The 21163-nt window shown below is 37.2% G+C and overlaps 1 protein-coding gene across 1 annotated transcript in view; it reads left to right on the forward strand.

The window, feature by feature from the left end:
• RANBP2 (RAN binding protein 2) overlaps nt 1–21163 on the forward strand; it is a 65972-nt gene that overhangs the window by 28102 nt on the left and 16707 nt on the right. The window contains exons 10-21 of the mRNA XM_017541142.1: nt 1591–1772; nt 1858–2033; nt 2196–2319; nt 2988–3149; nt 3573–3710; nt 4107–4253; nt 5159–5338; nt 5429–5512; nt 8854–8989; nt 12565–12659; nt 13661–18818; nt 19681–19758. Of these exons, the coding sequence (XP_017396631.1) occupies nt 1591–1772; nt 1858–2033; nt 2196–2319; nt 2988–3149; nt 3573–3710; nt 4107–4253; nt 5159–5338; nt 5429–5512; nt 8854–8989; nt 12565–12659; nt 13661–18818; nt 19681–19758 (6660 nt within the window). The remainder of the gene's footprint in view (nt 1–1590; nt 1773–1857; nt 2034–2195; nt 2320–2987; nt 3150–3572; nt 3711–4106; nt 4254–5158; nt 5339–5428; nt 5513–8853; nt 8990–12564; nt 12660–13660; nt 18819–19680; nt 19759–21163) is intronic.

A 21163-nucleotide genomic window follows, 5' to 3' on the forward strand; every position in this document is an offset into this window, starting at 1 on the left:
TTGCCCTGGCTGGAGTGCAGTGGTGCAATCTGGTCTCACTGCAACCTCTGCCTCCTGGGTTGAAGCGATTCTCCTGCCTCCGTCTCCTGAGTAGCTGGGATTACAGGCGTCTGCTGCCATGGCTGGCTAATTTTTGTATTTTTAGTAGACACGGGGTTTTGCCATGTTGGGCAGGCTGGTGTCAAACTCCTGATCCCAGGTGATCCCTGCTTCCCAAAGTGCTGGGATTATAGCTGTCAGCCACCACGACTGGCCTTGTTGTTTTCTGAGACAGGGTCTCACTTTGTCACCCAGGCTGGAGTGTAGTGGCATGATTGGATCGTAGGTCACTGCTACCTTGAACTTTAGGCTCAAGGGCTTCTTTTGCCTCAGCCTCCTGAGTAGCTGGGACCATACACACATGCCACTCTGTCCAGATAATTTTTTTTTAATTGGTAGAGACAGGCTAGTCTCGAACTCCTGGGCTCAAGTGATCCTCCCACTTCAGCCCCCAAAGCATTGGGATTAGGGCCAGCATGGGGGCTCACATCTATAATCCCAGCACTTGGGGAAGCTGAGAAGGGTGGATCACGTGAGGCCAGGAGTTTGAGACCAGCCTGGCCAACATAGCAAAACCCTGTCTCTACTAAAAATACAAAAATTAGCAGGGTGTGGTGGCATGTGCCTGTAGTCTCAGCTACTCAGGAGGCTGAGGCAGGATATTCACCTGAACCCAAGAGGCAGAAGTTGCAGTGATCCAAGGTAGCACCCCTGCACTCTAGCCTGGGCAACAGAGTGACTCTCTCAAAAAAAGAAAATGTTGGAATTATAGGCATGAGCCATGGCATCTGGCTGTATTTTTCATCTAAATAGTTGTTTATACTATATATATGATTTATCTTGCTGCTTTCAGGAATTGTCTCCCATAGTCTCTGTATTAAAACTATGAATACTACTTTTAATGGCAATACAGTTTTTTTTATGAAGTAGTCATAATTTACTTGCTCCTTTGTTACTGGGCATCCAAGTTGTTTTCAGCTTTTCCACTATTAATAATCATACTCTGAGAAAAACCACAAAGTGTCTTCATTGCAAGCTATTTCCATAGAGATACCTAAAAACTACTACTGAGACAAAGGGCATGAACACCTTTAAGTCTTGTAAATTGCCAAAATGACAAGTGTGTAACCTTTTCAATATTGACTTTCTTGTAGAAAAACAGATTTCTTTACTATACTGATGGATTAATATAGTGGTGTTTCATTGCTTTAATAACTTAACTGAAAAGAAACCCCATTGTTTTGGTTTAGATGTTCTTTATTTGACTTTTGTCAGTTGATTTTGGTTTATTGTATTCCAGTGAGTGTCATTTTTTCAGATGGACTTAAAAATTTTTTATCACAGCTATGTTTATTAAAATTTCTAGAAATAATCAAGTGAGAATGCATCTGATAAGCTGAGATTTTGCCTAACATAGCATTTTTCCCAGCTTTGATATAGAAAAGCAATTATAATTAAGATATATGTAATGTGAGTTCATTTATTTTAGCAAAACTAATGGTACAAAGAAAATTTTCAAAACCTTAAGCCAATTTTTAAATTTCATTTCAGGTGCTATTCGGGCACATAATGGTAGTCTTCAGCACCTTACTTGGCTTGGCTTACAGTGGAATTCGTTGCCTACCTTACCTGCAATCCGAAAGTGGCTAAAACAGCTTTTTCATCATTTGCCCCAGGAAACCTCAAGGCTTGAAACGAATGCACCGGAATCAATATGTGTTTTAGATCTTGAAGTAAGCAATGATTTTAACAAATTAAATATTCTGAGTTTTGTTTTATTTTTTTTTTTCTAACTTAACTTTTCCTTAAATAAAACAGGTATTTCTACTTGGAGTAGTATTTACCAGCCACTTACAATTAAAGGAGAAATGTAATTCTCACCACAGCTCCTATCAGCCATTATGCCTGCCCCTTCCTGTGTGTAAACAGCTTTGCACAGAAAGACAAAAGTCTTGGTGGGATGCGGTTTGTACTCTTATTCACAGAAAAGCAGTGTAAGTAGTAAAACAAAAATATTGCTTTAACTTAGTGCCTAGGTTTTACCAGGGATTTAATCCTCAAGTGAAGATTTAATTTGTCATGTCACCATTAACATATATGTAAGTGCTGAACTGTGTATTTATAAAGCAGTTTTAGTAAATTAAACTTTTTTTTAGACCTGGAAACTCGGCAAAGTTACGACTTCTAGTTCAGCATGAAATAAACACTCTAAGAGCCCAGGAAAAACATGGCCTTCAACCCGCGCTACTTGTACATTGGGCAAAATGGCTTCAGAAAACAGTGAGTTTTAAAGTATAAGCATTTTTAAAGAACATTACCTTAATTTTTTAAGATCATGAACTTTTTATTGAAAGTTGTTCTGAAAACGGCAGCTTGTTCATATTATGACAGATGAAAATATTTTTAGTTGCTACAAAATAGTTAATGTAGTTAAATATAAGCACTTACAAGAGCAATACCTGACACACAGTGAATGTTATGTATTAGCTGAGCTGTTATAGTTATTCCTTAATAATTAAGTTCTGATAATTATTCAGCCTAAAAATTTAAAAACTAGTACAAGGCTTTGGAGGTAAGAGCATTATAGATCTTTGTAAATATTTAAGGTGTGTTCTGTGTCAGGATTATGTATAGATGGTCAGCCTTTTAAACAAACTGACACTGCAGAAGAGGTAGGTTTCAGCTATCTAAAAATGGCAACTGTCAAAAAGTAGGTTGGATTGCTTCATTAGGGTAGTATCATTAGAAGTGTTTAAAAGTTGAATGTAGAATGATCACCGGTATTAGGGTGGTTTAGTTATTACAGTATTTGGAAGTTGAAGAAATGACTATTGAGGTTTCATTTGGTTTCGACTTGAAATTTTAGCCTGTTCTTACAGCTTGTAAATGAACTTTAGATCTAATCATACATGTTCCTTAAAGTTGTATGCTTCTAACTCTTTTTTTAGGGCAGTGGTCTTAATTCTTTTTATGATCAACGAGAATACATAGGGAGAAGTGTTCATTACTGGAAGAAAGTTTTGCCATTGTTGAAGATAATCAAAAAGAAGAGCAGTATTCCTGAACCTATTGATCCTCTGTTTAAACATTTTCATAGTGTAGACATTCAGGTAACAGAGTTTCTTTGTGAATTTACTGGAGATGGGGATTTCCAGTTTATAAACAAAGACATGGAGCTATAAACTGCTTAAATTAATTGCCTTGTTATTTAATGGTAATCTCGTTTTCTAAATTTACTAGCTATCACAAATAAGATATGACAGAAGAGTAATGAAATGCATATCTCTTAACATCGTAGAGTTGGGCGTGGTGGCTCACGCCTGTAATCCAAGCACTTTGGAGGCCAACGTGGGTGGATCACCCTGAGGTCAGGAGTTCAAGACCAGCCTGACCAACATGGTGAAACCCCATCTTTTAAAATAAAAAATATATATATTAAAATAAAAAAAGATCCTATAAAATCTTTGGAAAATCATTTGGGTTTTATATTCTGAATAGAAACAATTTGACTAAACACTGTTCTGTGTGTTTAGGCATCTGAAATTGGTGAATATGAAGAAGATGCACACGTAACTTTTGCTATATTGGATGCAGTAAATGGAAATATAGAAGATGCTATGACTGCCTTTGAATCTATAAAAAGTGTTGTTTCTTATTGGAATCTTGCACTGGTAAGTAGATGTGGTACTTTAGCTAAAAGTTTTATTATTATTATTATTTTTATTTTTAAGACAGGATCTCTTTGTTGCCAGGCTGGAGTGCAGTGGCACGATCTTGGCTCACTGCAACCTCTGCTTCCCAGGCTCAAGCGATTCTTGTGCCTCAGCTTCCCAAGTAGCTGGGACTATAGGTGTGTACCACCATGCCAAGCTAAGTTTTGTATTTTTAGTGGAGATGGGGTTTCACCATGTTGGCCAGGCTGGTCTTGAACTCCTGGCCTCAAGTAATCTGCCTGCCTTGGCCTCCCAAAGTGCTGGGATTATAGGCTTGAGCCACCATGACTGGCCAAGCTAAAAGTTTTTTTGTTTTAAAAACCTAATTATTTCATAAAAGTGTTGTTTGTGTAGATTTTTCACAGAAAGGCAGAAGACATTGAAAATGATGCCCTTTCTCCTGAAGAGCAAGAAGAATGCAAAAATTATCTGAGAAAGACCAGGGACTACCTAATAAAGATTTTAGATGACAGTGATTCAAATCTTTCAGTGGTCAAGAAAGTAAGTAGCAGGTTGTTGCATGTACTTTCTTACTGATAAACCACTGATCAATGTTTTTGTGTTGGTCTTGTATTTTGGTAATTTAAAAAATACTCAGTAATATGTTGTTACTAATGCATAGAAAGGATGTATTGTCTAAATGCCTATATTTGCTTGCTTTGTCTTAGGTTTGGTGTGTCTTTTTAAACTTAGGAATCTAGGTATATGCTCTTAAAAAGTACTTCTAGGGGAATTAGAAAAGATTTCTAAGAAAATACATTGATTTTGTTGTCTTAGCAATGTAATCAAAACAAATATTGTAACCTCAGGACTAGTTCTCAACTTTGCTGAAATTGAAAGTTGTTGCTGACAACTTCAGAGCATTTCTTCTCATCCTCATCAGCTATTATGAGCTCTCTCTTTTTCTCACTGTCAGCCATTTGAGATCGTCATGATGGTGATAAATTATGTTCAGTTTCCTGAGTATTTTGTTGATTAATTTGCGTTATTACTGTTGTATTAGGATTTATGTTGTCTGTTATATTGTAGCATCTGTATTTCTGTCTCCATTCAAAATCAGTTAGAAAATATCAGTAACTTTGTTCACTTGGAAAAACTTTCCAAGTTAACATTCCTCTACCATTATCATGGCTAACAGAAATTAAGAGCATGGGCTTTGGAATCAGAAGATGTTAGATTGTACAACACTTTTTTGTGTTCATGAAGGTTAAAAGAACTGTAGAATAAAGATAAAATAGAAAAAGAAAAAAGGTAAATAATAAAACCACTTTCATGTGTATTGTTATTTAAAGTATAAGGTGCTTCTTAAAATGACAAAAATGTAAATAAGATAAAATGCATCATTTTAGAGCTTTACTTTTGGAATTTTTTGCCAATGAAAGCCCTTAATTGTTTTTTATTTTTAGTTGCCTGTGCCCCTGGAGTCAGTGAAAGAGATGCTTAATTCAGTCATGCAGGAACTCGAAGACTATAGTGAAGGAGGTCCTCTTTATAAAAACGGTTCTTTGCGAAATGCAGATTTAGAAATAAAACATTCGACACCGTCTCCTACCAAATACTCACTATCACCAAGTAAAAGTTACAAGGTAAACAGGAAAGAAATGAACCATTCCATTGTGAAATATGTTTCTGTTCTAAGTGTTTTAAATACTCTTTTGTTATTTTAATTTTTTTAGTATTCTCCCAAAACACCACCTCGATGGGCAGAAGATCAGAATTCTTTACTGAAAATGATTTGCCAACAAGTAGAGGCCATTAAGGTAAGTCACTTAATTTTTCTAGCTGTACTTTTTATTCTGAGATTCCTCTGACCACTCCTTTGCATTTTTTCTGAAGCTGGTCAAAAAATGTTCCCTTGCCATCCAAATAGTATCAAAATTAACATAAATTTAATTCATTGACAGCTCAAGAGAGACTGACTCCCAGCTCATCCTGCCCAGGAAGCCAGGACTACAGATAGTCACATGCCACCATGCCCAGCTAATTTTTGTATTTTTTGTAGAAACGGGATTTTGCATGTTGCCCAGGCTGGCCTTGAACTCCTGGGCTCAAGCAATCCTCCTGCCTCAGCCTCCCAAAGTGCTGGGATTGCAGGTGTGAGCCACTGTGCCCCGCCTACATACCTCTGTATTGACCCCTTACCACATTTTATTTTGTTTTGTTTTGTTTTGTTTTGTTTGTTTTGTTTGAGATAAGAGTCTCACTCTGTTGCCTAGGCTAGAGTGTAATGGCGTTAGCTCACTGCAACCTCTGCCTCCCAGGGTCAAGCGATTCTCCTGCTTCAGCCTCCTGAGTAACTGGGGTTACAGGCACCCGCCACCATGCTCAGCTAATTTTTGTATTTTTAGTAGAGACAGTGTTTCACTATGTTGGCCAGGCTGGTTTTTAACTCCTGACCTCAGGTCATCTGCCTACCTTGGCCTCCCAAAGTGCTAGGATTACAGGCATGAGCCACCTTGCCCAGCCCTTTACCATATTTTTGAAAGTACTTTATGTGTCTCTCTCCTCATCTTCCACCAAATTTGAGACCTTCAAAGGTGGAGATTGTTTTATTTAAAATATAGGAGTTTCTGGTGCAAAGAAGCTTCCAGAGTGATTGAACTACTACAATGTACTAATCATACTCTGGTCTATGAGTTCATTCCAAGATTAGCTGTGGATTAGATGTGTTTCAAATTTAGAGCTAGGAATTAAAAAGTGGTCTGAGCTTCAGAAAGTTTTCTTATATTTTAACTTCCATATGAATTTGACTTAATTATATAAGTAAATAGTTATGTATATGTATCTTATTTTAGCAATAGGGTTCAAAGGAGCCTGATTTTTTTGGAATTGGAAATATAAGTAGGTTGTTTCATGCTTATCAGGCAAGAACTAAATTACTTACACTTCTAAAGTTACACCAAGGGTATTCTGATAACGTGATTATTAGAGTGTGATCAGTAGTGTTGCAACTTAGAGAATACTGTTTGGTAGGAAAACATTTTTGAATTTGTACAAAAATTTTGACTTAACATATAGGCTTCTGGCACCCAGCATTTATTCTGTGGAAGTACAGTAGAGCACTAGTCCATGAATTTGAAAAACTTGGTGCTAGTACTGACTCTGCCATTAATTAATGATCTTGGGCCAGTCACCTGCTTTGTGACTGTTTAGCTTCTCATCTGTAAAGTGAGAGAATTATTGAAGCCAGTTCTCATCACATTGAATTTTGCAGCAGTGATTGCAGATTCAAAGCCCTGGTGCTGATACCTACAGTGACTGTAAAGTTTTCCAGGTGATTTCACTAGTTTCTTATTTCTTGGTTGTGTAGCATCTGGACTAGGCACTGTAGATGGATGGGTGAGGGAAATTTTATTTGACTTCAAAATTGAGATAGTTTTGGACCTCATAGTTAGGTACTTTCTGGGGAGGTTTTATTTGAAACACTTGTAGAAAAAGAAAGCAGACATGCTAGATCTGTCCCTGACCTCACTTGTTACAACTGCTCAGATTCCTGGGCTGTTACAGAGAAGTTTGAAACTTTTAAAAATTTGCCTGTTGTCTGATACCACTATAGTTTCTTTGGAAAAAGAATTTCCTGTTGAATGTCTGTTTTGTAAGGGGACATCATTTTGTAGGTTCTAGGGTTGGGTATGGTGCATCAGTTTGTTTTCTTAGCAGAGATCAGGTAGCCACTAGCTACACTAGATGGCAATGTATGCATCTGCCGTCCTGTCAAGGCAGCAGAGATGTGTTAAGAAAACATTTTTGGAGTCAGATCTAGTTCATATTCCAGCTGTTATTCCCTTCATCCCTTTCTTTCATTTTTAGATAGGAGCTAATATTGTTTACTTAACAGTGTAAACAGTATAGAAATTAAGTGTTTAAGTGCATTGGACATATATATTCTCTGCAGCTACTACTTTTTTCCCTTTCCTGGTGAAGCATTTGAATGTTACCTTGAGAATTAATAGTATTTTGTTTCAGCATGGGGGTAAATGGAAAGCTAGTTTGAGCAGGGGTGATTTGGAAAGTCAGGTAAGTCCAGATGGGTGGAAAAGTAGAGCAGTGTAGAAAGGACACACTGAAACAATGGTCAGTATAATACTAGAGGACTGTGAAAGTTGGAGAAAGAAGTTTAATTTTTAGGTACTTGTTTTTTTGAACAGGGAATTGTATTGGCTGGAGCTGAACATCAGAAAGATTAATGTAGGCAAGTGTAGAATGGAAATGAAGGTGTGATCATTTAGGAGGTTATTTGTTTAGGTGAGAGAGTTAATGAATTAGGTAGGTGGTATTAAGGAATGAAAATGGTAGCAGATAGGCCGGGTACGGTGGCTCATGCCTATAATCCCAGCACTTTGGGAGGCCGAGGCGGGTGGATCACGAGGTCAAGAGATCAAGACCATCCTGGTCAACATGGTGAAACCCTGTCTCTACTAAAAATACAAAAATTAGCTGGGCATGGCGGTACGCGCCTGTAGTCCCAGCTACTCGAGAGGCTAAGGCAGGAGAATTGCTTGAACCCAGGAGGTGGAGGTTGCGGTGAGCCAAGATCGCACCATTGCACTCCAGCCTGGGTAACAAGAGTGAAACTCCGTCTCAAAAAAAAAAAAAAAAGAAAATGGTAGCAAATTTTTGACAAATTAAGAATCATATTTTAAAATCAGCATGTGCTACCTAGAACTCATTGGAAAATAGAATTTTTCCAAAGATATAATCAAGGCCAGGCACAGTGCTCACACCTATAATCCCTGCACTTTGGGGAGGCTGAGTTGGGCGAATCACTTGAGGTCAGGAGTTCAAGGCTAGCCTGGCGAACATGGTGAAACCCCATCTCTAATAAAAATACAAAAAAATCAGCCAGTGTGGTGGTGAGCGCCTATAATCCCAGCTACTCAGGAGACTGAGGCAGGAGAATTGCTTGAACCCAGGAGGCGGAGGTTGCAGTGAGATCATGCCATTGTACTCTGGCGTGGGCAACAGAGCAAGACTCTTCTCAAAAGAAAAAAAAGATATATAATCAGTTATTTAAATTTAAAAGAGTAAGTTTGCCCTAGCACTGTTTCTGGCATGATACAATTAATTGTTTAAAACTATTTGATTTTTTTTCTTCCAATAGAAAGAAATGCAGGAGTTGAAACTAAATAGCAGTAACTCAGCATCCCCTCATCGTTGGCCCACAGACAATTACGGACCAGACTCAGTGCCTGATGGATATCAGGGGTCACAGACATTTCATGGGGCTCCACTAACAGGTGAGCTGGCAAGTGGATAATTGCAGATTTTAGTAAAACTACTTTACTTTCCTCTTTTAAGTAGATAACTTGTGAAATCACCTTGTTTATATATGTTTGTTAATATACATATCAATGTCTGTTTGTGTGTTACTTAAAAAGCTTATTTGGTGTTACTGAGATTTTTATAACCCTGAGCAGAAACAAAACGAGCTATACATAAGCCTTAAAGAACCTTTAATCCACACCTCAGATAACATGTTTGAGATGAGATTATTCCTTAAATTGAAAAATGTTAATGAGTAGAGTTATGTAGTAATTGATGCCTAAATTAAGTACCTATACCTCTAGGGAATTATTTTGATGATAATGATGAGAGGCAGGACATTCTATAGGAAATCTTATTATATAGGAAATCTTATTTAATTTGAAATATTATGGCTATATAAATAAAGAAAAGGAGTTTCGACCTGAATCATACTGGGTTTTTAGATTGTGCTCTATCACTTAGTATAATAGCTGCGTAAATTAACCTGTCTGAAATGTGGAAATAATACTTGCCTCACATAATTACTGTGAGCATTTGTGTGTGCAGGTCGGTGTGGGTGTGTATTAGACATTTATTAGAGTATACCGTAAACAGTTAATGAACTAAGGTTACTATTAGTGTTCACTGTGGGGTGGCTATGTGCAAAACTGTTTTGTGAATTTAATTTTATTCAATTACAGTAACTTAGAATGGTAGGTACCATTATTAATCCTTTTTATAAATGAGGAAATGGGTAAAGAAAGGTTAGGTAACTTCTTATTATACAACTAGTTATTTCTAGAACTGAGATTCAGACTCCAGTGGTGTAACTCCAAAGCGCTTACTAGTATAATACATTGTTCCCAGGCAGCCAGAAATAACAAAATTGTTTATTTTACGTAAGACAGACCCCTGAAATGGTAGTAGTGCACATTTTTCTTTTAATTCCTTTTAGCCCAGGAAAGATTTAGAATAAAATCTAGTTTAGATGAGCACATTTGGGTGATGGTTCATAAAACCATAGTTAAGGCAATCCCACAAGCGTTTTGTGACAGTGTCTCCTCAACATAGGTAAAATAACAGAAAATCTTTGTGAAGTCAAGCTTGTTAAATGTCGTAAGTCAGAGATAAGTATATGAAATGTCTAACATTCAAACTTTGTTAAAAACCTACGCATCATATAGGTCCTTGTGAGAGGATAAAAAAACTGGCTAGCATTTTCTAGGGCTTTTTCAGTACTGTGTGCAGTCATTTGGTGCCTTTGGGTCATGATTTCCATTTCTTCTGTGTACAGGCATAAAGGTCTTCTGGTCTTATATAAGCATATAAATACAACATTCTCATTGTCTCATTTTATTCTTGCAATGACCCTATGAAATGTGTAGAAGCAGCACATCCTCATTTTACAACTGAGAAAAACGGAGACTCCAAATGGTTTATTTATAGGGTTACAAAATAGCTTTGTAACACTGAAAGGGAGAGAGCCCAGGTCTCCTGTTTTCTGTTCCTGTGTTCATAGATGTTTTTTTTTCCTTAATAAAAGTAAACATCTATCAAGGTAGTCCTTGTTTTTTTTAAAATAAGATGATTAAAATTAAAGATTAATGAACTCATTGGAGATCCTCAGAAGTACTGAACAGGGTGAAGAAAATGAAAAACTAACCACCTTATTAACATTTCTTATATTTGAGAGCATTTCCTTCTGGTTCTTTCTCTTTGGATACCTATGGTATTTTGTATGAGATTGTTACCATGTTATGATGTTGTGTGTAGATGAGCTAGCCTTTCTTTTCCATGTTAATTTAGTTCTCAGCATTTTTAACTTAAGTGTTTTTGAATATTAATGAGTTCATGGTATCCCATCACATGGAAGTATTGTAAATTCTGTTCCTTTATTTTTGTTGTTTCTGCTTTATGCCATTAAAAATTCTAGGACACTGTCCTAGTTTTGTAGGGTATTCAAAAAATTCAGTTTATGCTCTTATCACTAGTATCTGATAGTGCCATCTTTGCACTTTTGCTAGTGCTGACTTAATAGTTAATCCTTTACCAATTTGTAGGAACAAAAGTGATATGATTTTTAAGTTTTTTTTTAATACTAGTCATGCTAAACAGCTCATGCAAATGGCTGTTAGTAGTTTTGCCATCAACATGGGTGCCTTCTGGATGTTTAGTTTCTTGATAAAACTCACAAAACAGATGGGGAAGAGTTTGTATATCAACATGAATGTTGATGTGATTTTTTTTTAAGCCAGTGAACACATTTGTGTTCTCTCTGAGATCCTTTGCATGAATTTGTCAGGTGATTATTTTGACCTGAACATTCTCATAATAGCTTGAGCTTGTACAATGCAACCTTATCATTTTGCAGGTTTTCCAGGCTCACTTCAAAAACATGGCTCTTGAGACCTATTACATTTCTTTCCTAAATTGTCTATTATGTGGTGTTATTACAAATTAGATTACTTTTAGTAGATTTATTAGAGCTCTTTATAGATTTTTTTCCTCCCACAGTTTAGAATCAGTAGTCAATTAAAGTCTCTACTTAAAGTTTAGACTTTAAGTTCCTCTTTTTTTAAATTTAAAATTTTATTTAAAAATTTTTTCCTTTTGCTTTTCTGCACACAGACATCTTGCAAGATTTTAAGATTCTTGGGTTATTTCTGTCAGCTTGTTCTGTGTTCTATGCCTGTTTCCTGCCCATAGTAATTTCAAAATAGCTATCCTCACCTCTGTTATGTCTCCAAAATCAAACTTGGGCTCCGGCCAGCCTTTTTTAGGTCTTGATTTTTTCATTGCTTTCCAGAGGCAATTGTTTGGAACCTCTTGGCACAATTTCTGTTTCTTCTTTCATGTACAGGCATAAAGGTCTTTTGGTTGCTTTCTGTTAAAATTATCGTAAAACAGTTCAAGCAAATGACGGTTGGTAGTTTTGCCATTAACATGGGCGCCTTCTAGTTGTTTGGTTTCCTGGCAAAACACACAAAACAGATGGAGCAGATAGTTTGCACATCAGCATGAATGTTGATGTGCTTTTTATTTTAAGCCAGGGAGCACATTTTGTGTTATTTGTGAGATTCTTTCCATGAATTTGTCAGGTGATTTTTGATCTGAACATTTCTAGTAATAGCTTTAGTTTACAAAATGCAACCCAGTCATTCTGCAGATTTTCTAGGCCCACTTCAAATGCATTGACTGTCAGATGGCATCTTGGTTCCTTGCGTCCTTTCTGTGACTGAATGTCCATGATTCCACATCATACTGATCTTTCATAGAAAAGGCACCAATTACATTCTTCTTTGTTACTTTTTTAATGCTTGTGAAGGCAGTTCTTGTTGATCACAGTGATGCTATTCTCTTATTCTTCATGACATATTTAGCAATTTTTTCTAGTTTGCCATTTGATAATCTACTTTACTGATGTATTTTGATGTACAGAAATTAAAATTTATGTAGTTAAATCTTTCTTTAATTTCTGTTGTTTTTGTATTTATAGTTCTTGCCTAGATAGTCTTAACTGTAGTATAGACTTTAACAGTGTTTTCTTTATTTTCTTTTTTTTTTTTAGTTGCAACTACTGGCCCTTCTGTATATTATAGTCAGTCACCAGCATATAATTCCCAGTATCTTCTCAGACCAGCAGCTAATGTTACTCCCACAAAGGTAACAAAGGAATAATTTATACATTTATAAGTATCTCCTTTTTAAATTGTTTAGGCGTCCTTCAAAGAAATTTGAGAGAGTAGTTCAGTATTAAAACTTTTATGTCCCTTAAGATGTAGATATTTTACATTTACCTCCAGATACAGAAATTATACTTCTTAGTCACCTTATTTTTGTCTTAAAATAAGTGTGAATATTTAGAATATATTAAAAATGGGAGTGGTGGTGCTGGTGGTGGTGGATCCTTCATCATTCTGTTTTAACAGAAATAGAACTGTAATACCCTTGCTGTCCCACTATGTGGTAAGTACTTTCAGGCCTTATATAGCTATATATATAACAATTGGTTGAAGATTCAGTATTACAGTGGTAGTTGAATGTGACAGCTTTCAGGATAGGGGGTTGGGGTGCATTTAGACCCTTGCTCTTCTGCTTATTTTGACCACAAGCAAGTTTCTTAACCTCTCAATGCGTCATTTGCCTCATATGTAAAATGAGGATAATAGTAATACCTTTAATTCATAGGGTTTTTGAGGATATTAAAATGAGATAATTTATGTAAAGTGCTTAGAACAGTGCCCAGCTGGCACATTAATAAATGCTCAATAAATGTTAATCATCGCCATCATCATCATCATCATCATCATCATCATCATTGTTAACATCATTTGATTGTTTAGGAATGAAGAAAGTATTTATTTTGTGACTTTAGTTGTAGATTTTAAGATACTGTAATTTTTGGTGTACGCCAAGAATATATGCAAGTATCTAAGCTTGTGGGGGTTATTTATATCCTACTGCTCAAGGTCATTGCCAAGGTCTGATTTTTAACACAAAAAATTTGCAACCTCTGCCATAAATGGGTTAATGATATACTACATAGCCTAGTGATATCTTCTTCACTTAATATTCATGTTTGAAGTTTGTGAAAATTGGTTCGTATTTGGTTATCTGTAGTTTTATAGGTCATCTACAAAATGTTTTAACTTTCTGTCTTTTAGGGTCCAGTCTATGGCATGAATAGGCTTCCACCCCAACAGCATATTTATGCCTATTCACAACAGATGCACACACCACCAGTGCAAAGCTCATCTGCGTGTATGTTCTCTCAGGAAATGTATGGTCCTCCTACATTGCGTTTTGAGTCTCCTGCAACAGGAATTCTATCACCCCGGAGTGATGATTACTTTAATTACAGTGTTCAACAGACAAGCACAAATCCACCTTTGCCAGAACCAGGATATTTCACAAAACCTTCAATTGTAGCTCATACTTCAAGATCTGCAGAATCTAAGGTTATAGAATTTGGGAAAGCTAATTTTGTTCAGCCCATGCCGGGTGAAGGAATAAGGCCATCTTTGACAACACCGGCACATACAACACAGCCAACTCCTTTTAAATTTAACTCAAATTTCAAATCAAATGATGGTGACTTCACGTTTTCCTCACCACAGGTTGTGACACAGCCTCCTCCTGCAGCTTATAGTAACAGTGAAAGCCTTTTGGGTCTCCTGACTTCAGATAAACCTTTGCAAGGAGATGGCTATGGTGGACCCAAACCAATTCCTGGTGGTCAAACCACTGGATCTCGAAATACATTCAATTTTGGAAGCAAAAATAAGTCTGGAATTTCATTTACAGATAACATGGGGCCAAATCAGCAAAAGAATTCTGTTTTTCGGCGAAGTGATGATATGTTTACTTTCCATGGTCCAGGGAAATCAGTATTTGGAACACCCACTGCAGAGACAGCAAACAAGAATCATGAGACAGATGGAGGAAGTGCCCATGGGGATGATGATGATGACGGTCCTCACTTTGAGCCCGTAGTACCTCTTCCTGATAAGATAGAAGTGAAAACTGGTGAGGAAGATGAAGAAGAATTTTTTTGCAACCGTGCGAAATTGTTCCGTTTTGATGGAGAATCCAAAGAATGGAAGGAACGTGGGATTGGCAATGTGAAAATACTGAGGCATAAAACATCTGGTAAAATTCGCCTTCTGATGAGACGAGAGCAAGTATTGAAAATCTGTGCAAACCATTACATCAGTCCAGATATGAAATTGACACCAAATGCTGCATCAGACAGATCTTTTGTATGGCATGCCCTTGATTATGCAGATGAGTTGCCAAAACCAGAACAACTTGCTATTAGGTTCAAAACTCCTGAGGAAGCAGCACTTTTTAAGTGCAAGTTTGAAGAAGCCCAAAGCATTTTGAAAGCCTTAGGAACAAATATAGCCACAGCACCAAATCAGGCTATCAGAATTGTAAAAGAACCCACAAGTCATGATGATAAGGATATTTGCAAATCTGATGCTGGAAACATGAATTTTGAATTTCAAGTTGCAAAGAAAGAAGGGTCTTGGTGGCACTGTAACAGCTGCTCATTAAAGAATGCTGCAACTGCTAAGAAATGTGTATCATGCCAAAATCTAAACCCAAGCAATAAAGAGCTCCTTGGCCCACCATTAGGTGAAACTGTTTTTACTCCTAAAACCGGTCCAGAGAATGTTCAAGATCGATTTGCATTGATGACTCCAAAGAAAGAAAGTCACTGGGATTGTAGTATTTGTTTAGTAAGAAATGAACCCACTGTATCTAGGTGCATTGCATGTCAGAATACAGAATCTACTAACAAAAGTGGATCTTCCTTTGTTCATCAAGCTTCCTTTAAATTTGGCCAGGGAGAGCTTCCTAAGCCTGTTAACAGTGATTTCAGATCTGTTTTTTCTACAAAGGAAGGACAATGGAATTGCAGTGTATGTTTGGTACTAAATGAGGGGAGCTCTACAAAATGTGTGGCTTGTCAGAATCCAAGAAAACAGAATCTACCTGCTACTTCTATTTCAACATCTGCCTCTTTTAAATTTGGTACTTCAGAGACAAGTAAAACTCCAAAGAGTGGGTTTGAGGACATGTTTGCTAAGAAGGAAGGACAGTGGGATTGCAGTTCATGCTTAGTGCCAAATGAAGCAAATGCTACAAGATGTGTTGCTTGTAAGAATCCAGGTAAACCAAATCCATCTACTTCTATTCCAGCTCCTGCCTCTTTTAAGTTTGGTACTTCAGAGGCAAGTAAGGCTCCAAAGAGCGGATTTGAGGAAATGTTCACTAAGAAGGAAGGACAGTGGGATTGCCAGGTGTGTTCAGTAAGAAATGAAGCTAGTGCTACTGAATGTATTGCTTGTCAGAATCCAAGTAAACAAAATCAACCTACTTCTGCAACTTCAACACCTGCCTCTTTGGAGACAAGCAGGGCTCCAACGAGCGGATTTGAGGGCATGTTCACTATGAAGGAAGGACAGTGGGATTGCAGTGTGTGCTTAGTAAGAAATGAAGCCAGTGCTACCAAATGTATTGCTTGTGAGAATCCAAGTAAACAAAACCAACCTACATCTGAAACTCCAACACCTGCCTCTTCGGAGACAAGCAAGGCTCCAAAGAACGGATTTGAGAGAATGTTCATTAAGAAGGAAGGACAGTGGGATTGCAGTGTGTGCTTAGTAAGAAATGAAGCCAGTGCTACCAAATGTATTGCTTGTCAGAATCCAAGTAAACAAAATCAAACAACTTCTGCAATTTCAACACCTGCCTCTTTGGAGACAAGCAAGGCTCCAAAGAGTGGATTTGAAGGAATGTTCATCAAGAAAGAAGGACAGTGGGATTGTAGCATTTGCCATGTACAAAATGAGAATTCTTCCTTAAAATGTGTGGCTTGTGATGCTTCTAAATCAACTCATAAACCTATTGTAGAAGCTCCTTCTGCTTTCACATTGGGCTCAGAAATGAAGTTGCATGACTCTTCTGGAAGTCAGGTGGGAATAGGATTTAAAAGTAATTTCTCAGAAAAAGGTTTTAAATTTGGCAACATAGAGCAAGGATTCAAATTTGGGCATGTGGATCAAGAAAATTCACCTTCATTTATGTTTCAGGGTTCTTCTAATACAGAATTTAAGTCAACCAAAGAAGGATTTTCCATCCCTGTGTCTGCTGATGGATTTAAATTTGGCATTTCGGAATCAGGAAATCAAGAAAACAAAAGTGAAAAGCCTCTTGAAAATGATAGTGGCTGCCAGGCTCAGGATATTAGTAGCCAGAAGAATGGTAGTAGTGTGATTTTTGGCCAAACAAGTAGCACTTTTACATTTGCAGATCTTGCAAAATCAACTTCAGTAGAAGGATTTCAGTTTGGCAAAAAAGACCCCAATTTCAAGGGATTTTCAGGTGCTGGAGAAAAATTATTCTCATCACAGTGTGGTAAAATGTCTGATAAAGCAAACACTTCAGGTGACTTTGAGAAAGATGATGATGCCTATAAGACTGAAGATAGTGATGACATCCATTTTGAACCAGTAGTTCAAATGCCTGAAAAAGTAGAACTTGTAACAGGAGAAGAAGATGAAAAAGTTCTATATTCACAGCGGGTAAAACTATTTAGATTTGATGCTGAGATAAGTCAGTGGAAAGAAAGGGGCTTGGGGAATTTAAAAATTCTCAAAAATGAAGTCAATGGCAAACTAAGGATGCTGATGCGAAGAGAGCAAGTATTAAAAGTGTGTGCTAATCATTGGATAACAACTACAATGAACCTGAAGCCTCTCTCTGGATCAGATAGAGCATGGATGTGGTTAGCCAGTGATTTCTCTGATGGTGATGCCAAACTGGAGCAGTTGGCAGCAAAATTTAAAACACCAGAGCTGGCTGAAGAATTCAAGCAGAAATTTGAGGAATGCCAGCGGCTTCTATTAGACATACCACTTCAAACTCCCCATAAACTAGTAGATACTGGCAGAGCTGCCAAGTTAATACAGAGAGCTGAAGAAATGAAGAGTGGACTGAAAGATTTCAAAACAGTTTTGACAAATGATCAAACAAAAGTCACTGAGGAAGAGAATACGAATTTAGGTACAGGTGCAACCAGCACCTCAGACACAACAATAAAACCCAATCTTGAAAACACTGGGCCCACATTAGAATGGGATAACTATGATTTAAGGGAAGATGCTTTGGATGATAGTGTTAGTAGTAGCTCAGTACACGCTTCCCCATTGGCCAGTAGCCCCGTGAGAAAAAATCTCTTCCGCTTTGGTGAGTCAACAACAGGATTTAACTTTAGTTTTAAATCTGCTTTGAGTCCATCTAAGTCTCCTGCCAAGTTGAATCAGAGTGGGACTTCAGTTGGCACTGATGAAGAATCTGATGTTACTCAAGAAGAAGAGAGAGATGGACAGTACTTTGAACCTGTTGTTCCTTTACCTGATCTAGTTGAAGTATCCAGTGGTGAGGAAAATGAACAAGTTGTTTTTAGTCACAGGGCAAAACTCTACAGATATGATAAAGATGTTGGTCAATGGAAAGAAAGGGGCATTGGCAATATAAAGATTTTACAGAATTATGATAATAAGCAAGTTCGTATAGTGATGAGAAGGGACCAGGTATTAAAACTTTGTGCCAATCACAGAATAACTCCAGACATGACCTTGCAAAATATGAAAGGGACAGAAAGAGTATGGGTGTGGACTGCATGTGATTTTGCAGATGGAGAAAGAAAAGTAGAGCATTTAGCTGTCCGTTTTAAACTACAGGATGTTGCAGACTCATTTAAAAAAATTTTTGATGAAGCAAAAACAGCCCAAGAAAAAGATTCTTTAATAACACCTTATGTTTCTCAGTCAAGCACTCCCAGAGAGTCACCATGTGGCAAAATTGCTGTAGCTGTATTAGAAGAAACCACAAGAGAGAGGACAGATGTAATTCAGGGTGATGATGTAGCAGATACAACTTCAGAAGTCGAAGTGTCTAGCGCATCTGAAACAACAACAAAAGCAGTGGTTTCTCCTCCAAAGTTTGTATTTGGTTCAGAGTCTGTTAAAAGCATTTTTAGTAGTGAAAAATCAAAACCATTTGCATTTGGCAACAGTTCAGCCACTGGGTCTTTGTTTGGATTTAGCTTTAACGCACCTTTGAAAAGTAACAATAGCGAAAATAGTTCAGTAGCCCAGAGTGGATCTGAAAGAAAAGGACAACCTAACAAATGTGAATTGTCAAAGAACTCTGATATCAAACAGTCTTCAGATAGCAAAGTCAAAAATCTCTTTGCTTCCTTTCCAACGGAAGAATCTTCAATTAATTACACATTTAAAACACCAGAAAAGGGTAAGTACTTTGTTGTTAAAGTTAAGTACAGTTTTTCTTTGTTTTAATGTTTAGCTTGATGCAGATAGAGCTAATGTTGGGATGTAAATGGTGCTTTGTGAACACCCCAAAAATATTTGAGCAATTTTTTTTCTCCCCTAATAAGTTTACTGTGAGGGTTCAAAGAGCAACAGAACTTAATTTAAGAAATTTCAGTAACTGGAAGGTACTTCTATCATGCTAGGGCAGAGTGAAAGAACTCAGTACAGTGTATGGACTCGTGCTTGAATCATGTGCATTAACATGAGTCTTTTTTTAAAGTGTTCATTTCCATTCGTTCAGTTTGTTTTGTCACCAGAAAACATGATATTGAGGCCGGGCATGGTGTCTCACGCCTATAATCCCAGCACTTTGGGAGGCCAAGGTCGGTAGATCACTTGAGCTCAGGAGCTCGAGACCAGCCCGGCCAACATGGTGAAACCCTGTTTCTACTGAAAATATAAAAATTAATCAGACGAGGTGGTGCATACCTATAATTGCAGCTATTCAGGAGGCTGAGGCAGAAGGATTGCTTGAGTACAGGAGATGGAGGTAGCAGTGAGCTGAGATCATGCTATTGCATTCTAGCCTGACTGGGTGACAGAGCGAGACTTTGTCTCCAAAAAACAAAGAACATGGTATTGAGATGTTCTCATTTTGTATGTTGTATGTTAGTCTTGCCCATTTACTAACTGAGCAAAGAGTGAAACCACAGGGATAAATGAACATGTAAGACAAACAGATTGGTGGTATAAATTGAGGGACTCTGGCCTTTTGTGTTTTATAAGCATATTCATTTTGTTTCCCAAAATGTTAAAAACATGAAATATTCTTTATTTTCTAGGATTTAATTTTAGCCTTTTTAAATCTAATCCCATGGCCTTTTGGACTAGCACCCCTCCCTCACAGCCTGAGAGCAAAGGTATAGAACTAGCATTCTCAATATGAGATAACAGCAGTTTTTAGAAGCTGGTAGCCCTTAGCAAAGTATTAATAACTATGGCTATGTGAAATTAAGTACTTAACACTACAGCATGCATGTTAGAGAATGCCACTTTAAGCAAAGTACCTTTTGACTGATGGCATGACACCCTTTAATGTTGGTTGATTTTTTAAATGTTCTCAGATGCTGATTTGTACTTCATTGCTCTGTTATTTCAAGTCTGCTCAATGAAGACTTATGTTTTATCTAACGTTTATCTTTAGCCGTTAATGTCTGCCAGTAGTCAAATGTAGTGGCAACGGCATACATAAAATATGGAAGAGTGTCCCTGTAGGGCTGTTCTTTTGTGCATGGTTAATGTTGTATTTGAAAATGAACCTCATTTTTGACAGCCACCGTTCTACAGCTTGTATATTATATATGTTGCACAGAACATTTGTAGAAATGTTGCTACTAGAGTGGAACAAGAAGTAGGATCTGCTGAAGGCCTTCAAGAACAATGTTAGGGAAGTGAGACCTTACCATTAGTGACCAGTAACACATCTTAGCCATGTCAAACAAGTACAACGATTAAGTAACAGTCTCTGATTTTTTTTTAAGTATACCAGTTTTATTAGTAGCTAAGGCAGCTCTTAATCTTTTATTTTTAAAGATACAGTCTTTGAGAAATATGAAAAGTGTGAACTTAAAGTGGATGTATACTTGCATACAGTTTCTGTGAGCTCTAGAGCGAATGTGCCGGTACACTACTGTAGAACAAAGAGCCTTATTCTGTTTTGAATCTGATAATGTCATTGTCCCAAGGGACCTTAGAAATGAAGACTTCAGACATGAGTAAACTGAGGGCAAGAGAGGCTCTCTGATTTACCCAAGGTGTCTTTACTGAGTAATAGCAGAAGTGGAACAAGAATCTGTATCTTATGGCGTGCTTTTATTTCTCCTAGCTAGGAAATGATACTAAGTTTTTATAATGAAGGAGAAGGACAAATTTGACATTGTAAAAGGAAGGGCAGTGGTTTTCCAGAGCAGTGTCATCCAAGAGAAATAAAATATAACCTGTTTATATATTTTAAAATTTTAATTCAGGTACAGTGGCTTGTGCCTATAGTCCCAGATAGTTGGGAGGCTGAGGCAGAGGGATCACTTGAGCCCACAAGTTCCAAGCTTCAGTGAATTATGATCACATCACTGCAGTCTAGCTCTAGGTGACAGAGCAAAACTGCATCTCTTAAAAAAAATAATTTTTCTGGTAGACATACTAAAAAGAATAAAAAGAAACAGTTAAAAAGGGAAACAGATTAAAGTAATTTTATTAATATATTTGATTTAACTCCTTATGTCCAGAATATCATTTTAACTTCTAATTAATATAAAAATTAATAAG

Source organism: Cebus imitator, unplaced genomic scaffold (assembly GCF_001604975.1).
Source record: "Cebus imitator isolate Cc_AM_T3 unplaced genomic scaffold, Cebus_imitator-1.0 Scaffold131, whole genome shotgun sequence".
Classification (NCBI taxonomy): Eukaryota; Metazoa; Chordata; class Mammalia; order Primates; family Cebidae; genus Cebus; species Cebus imitator.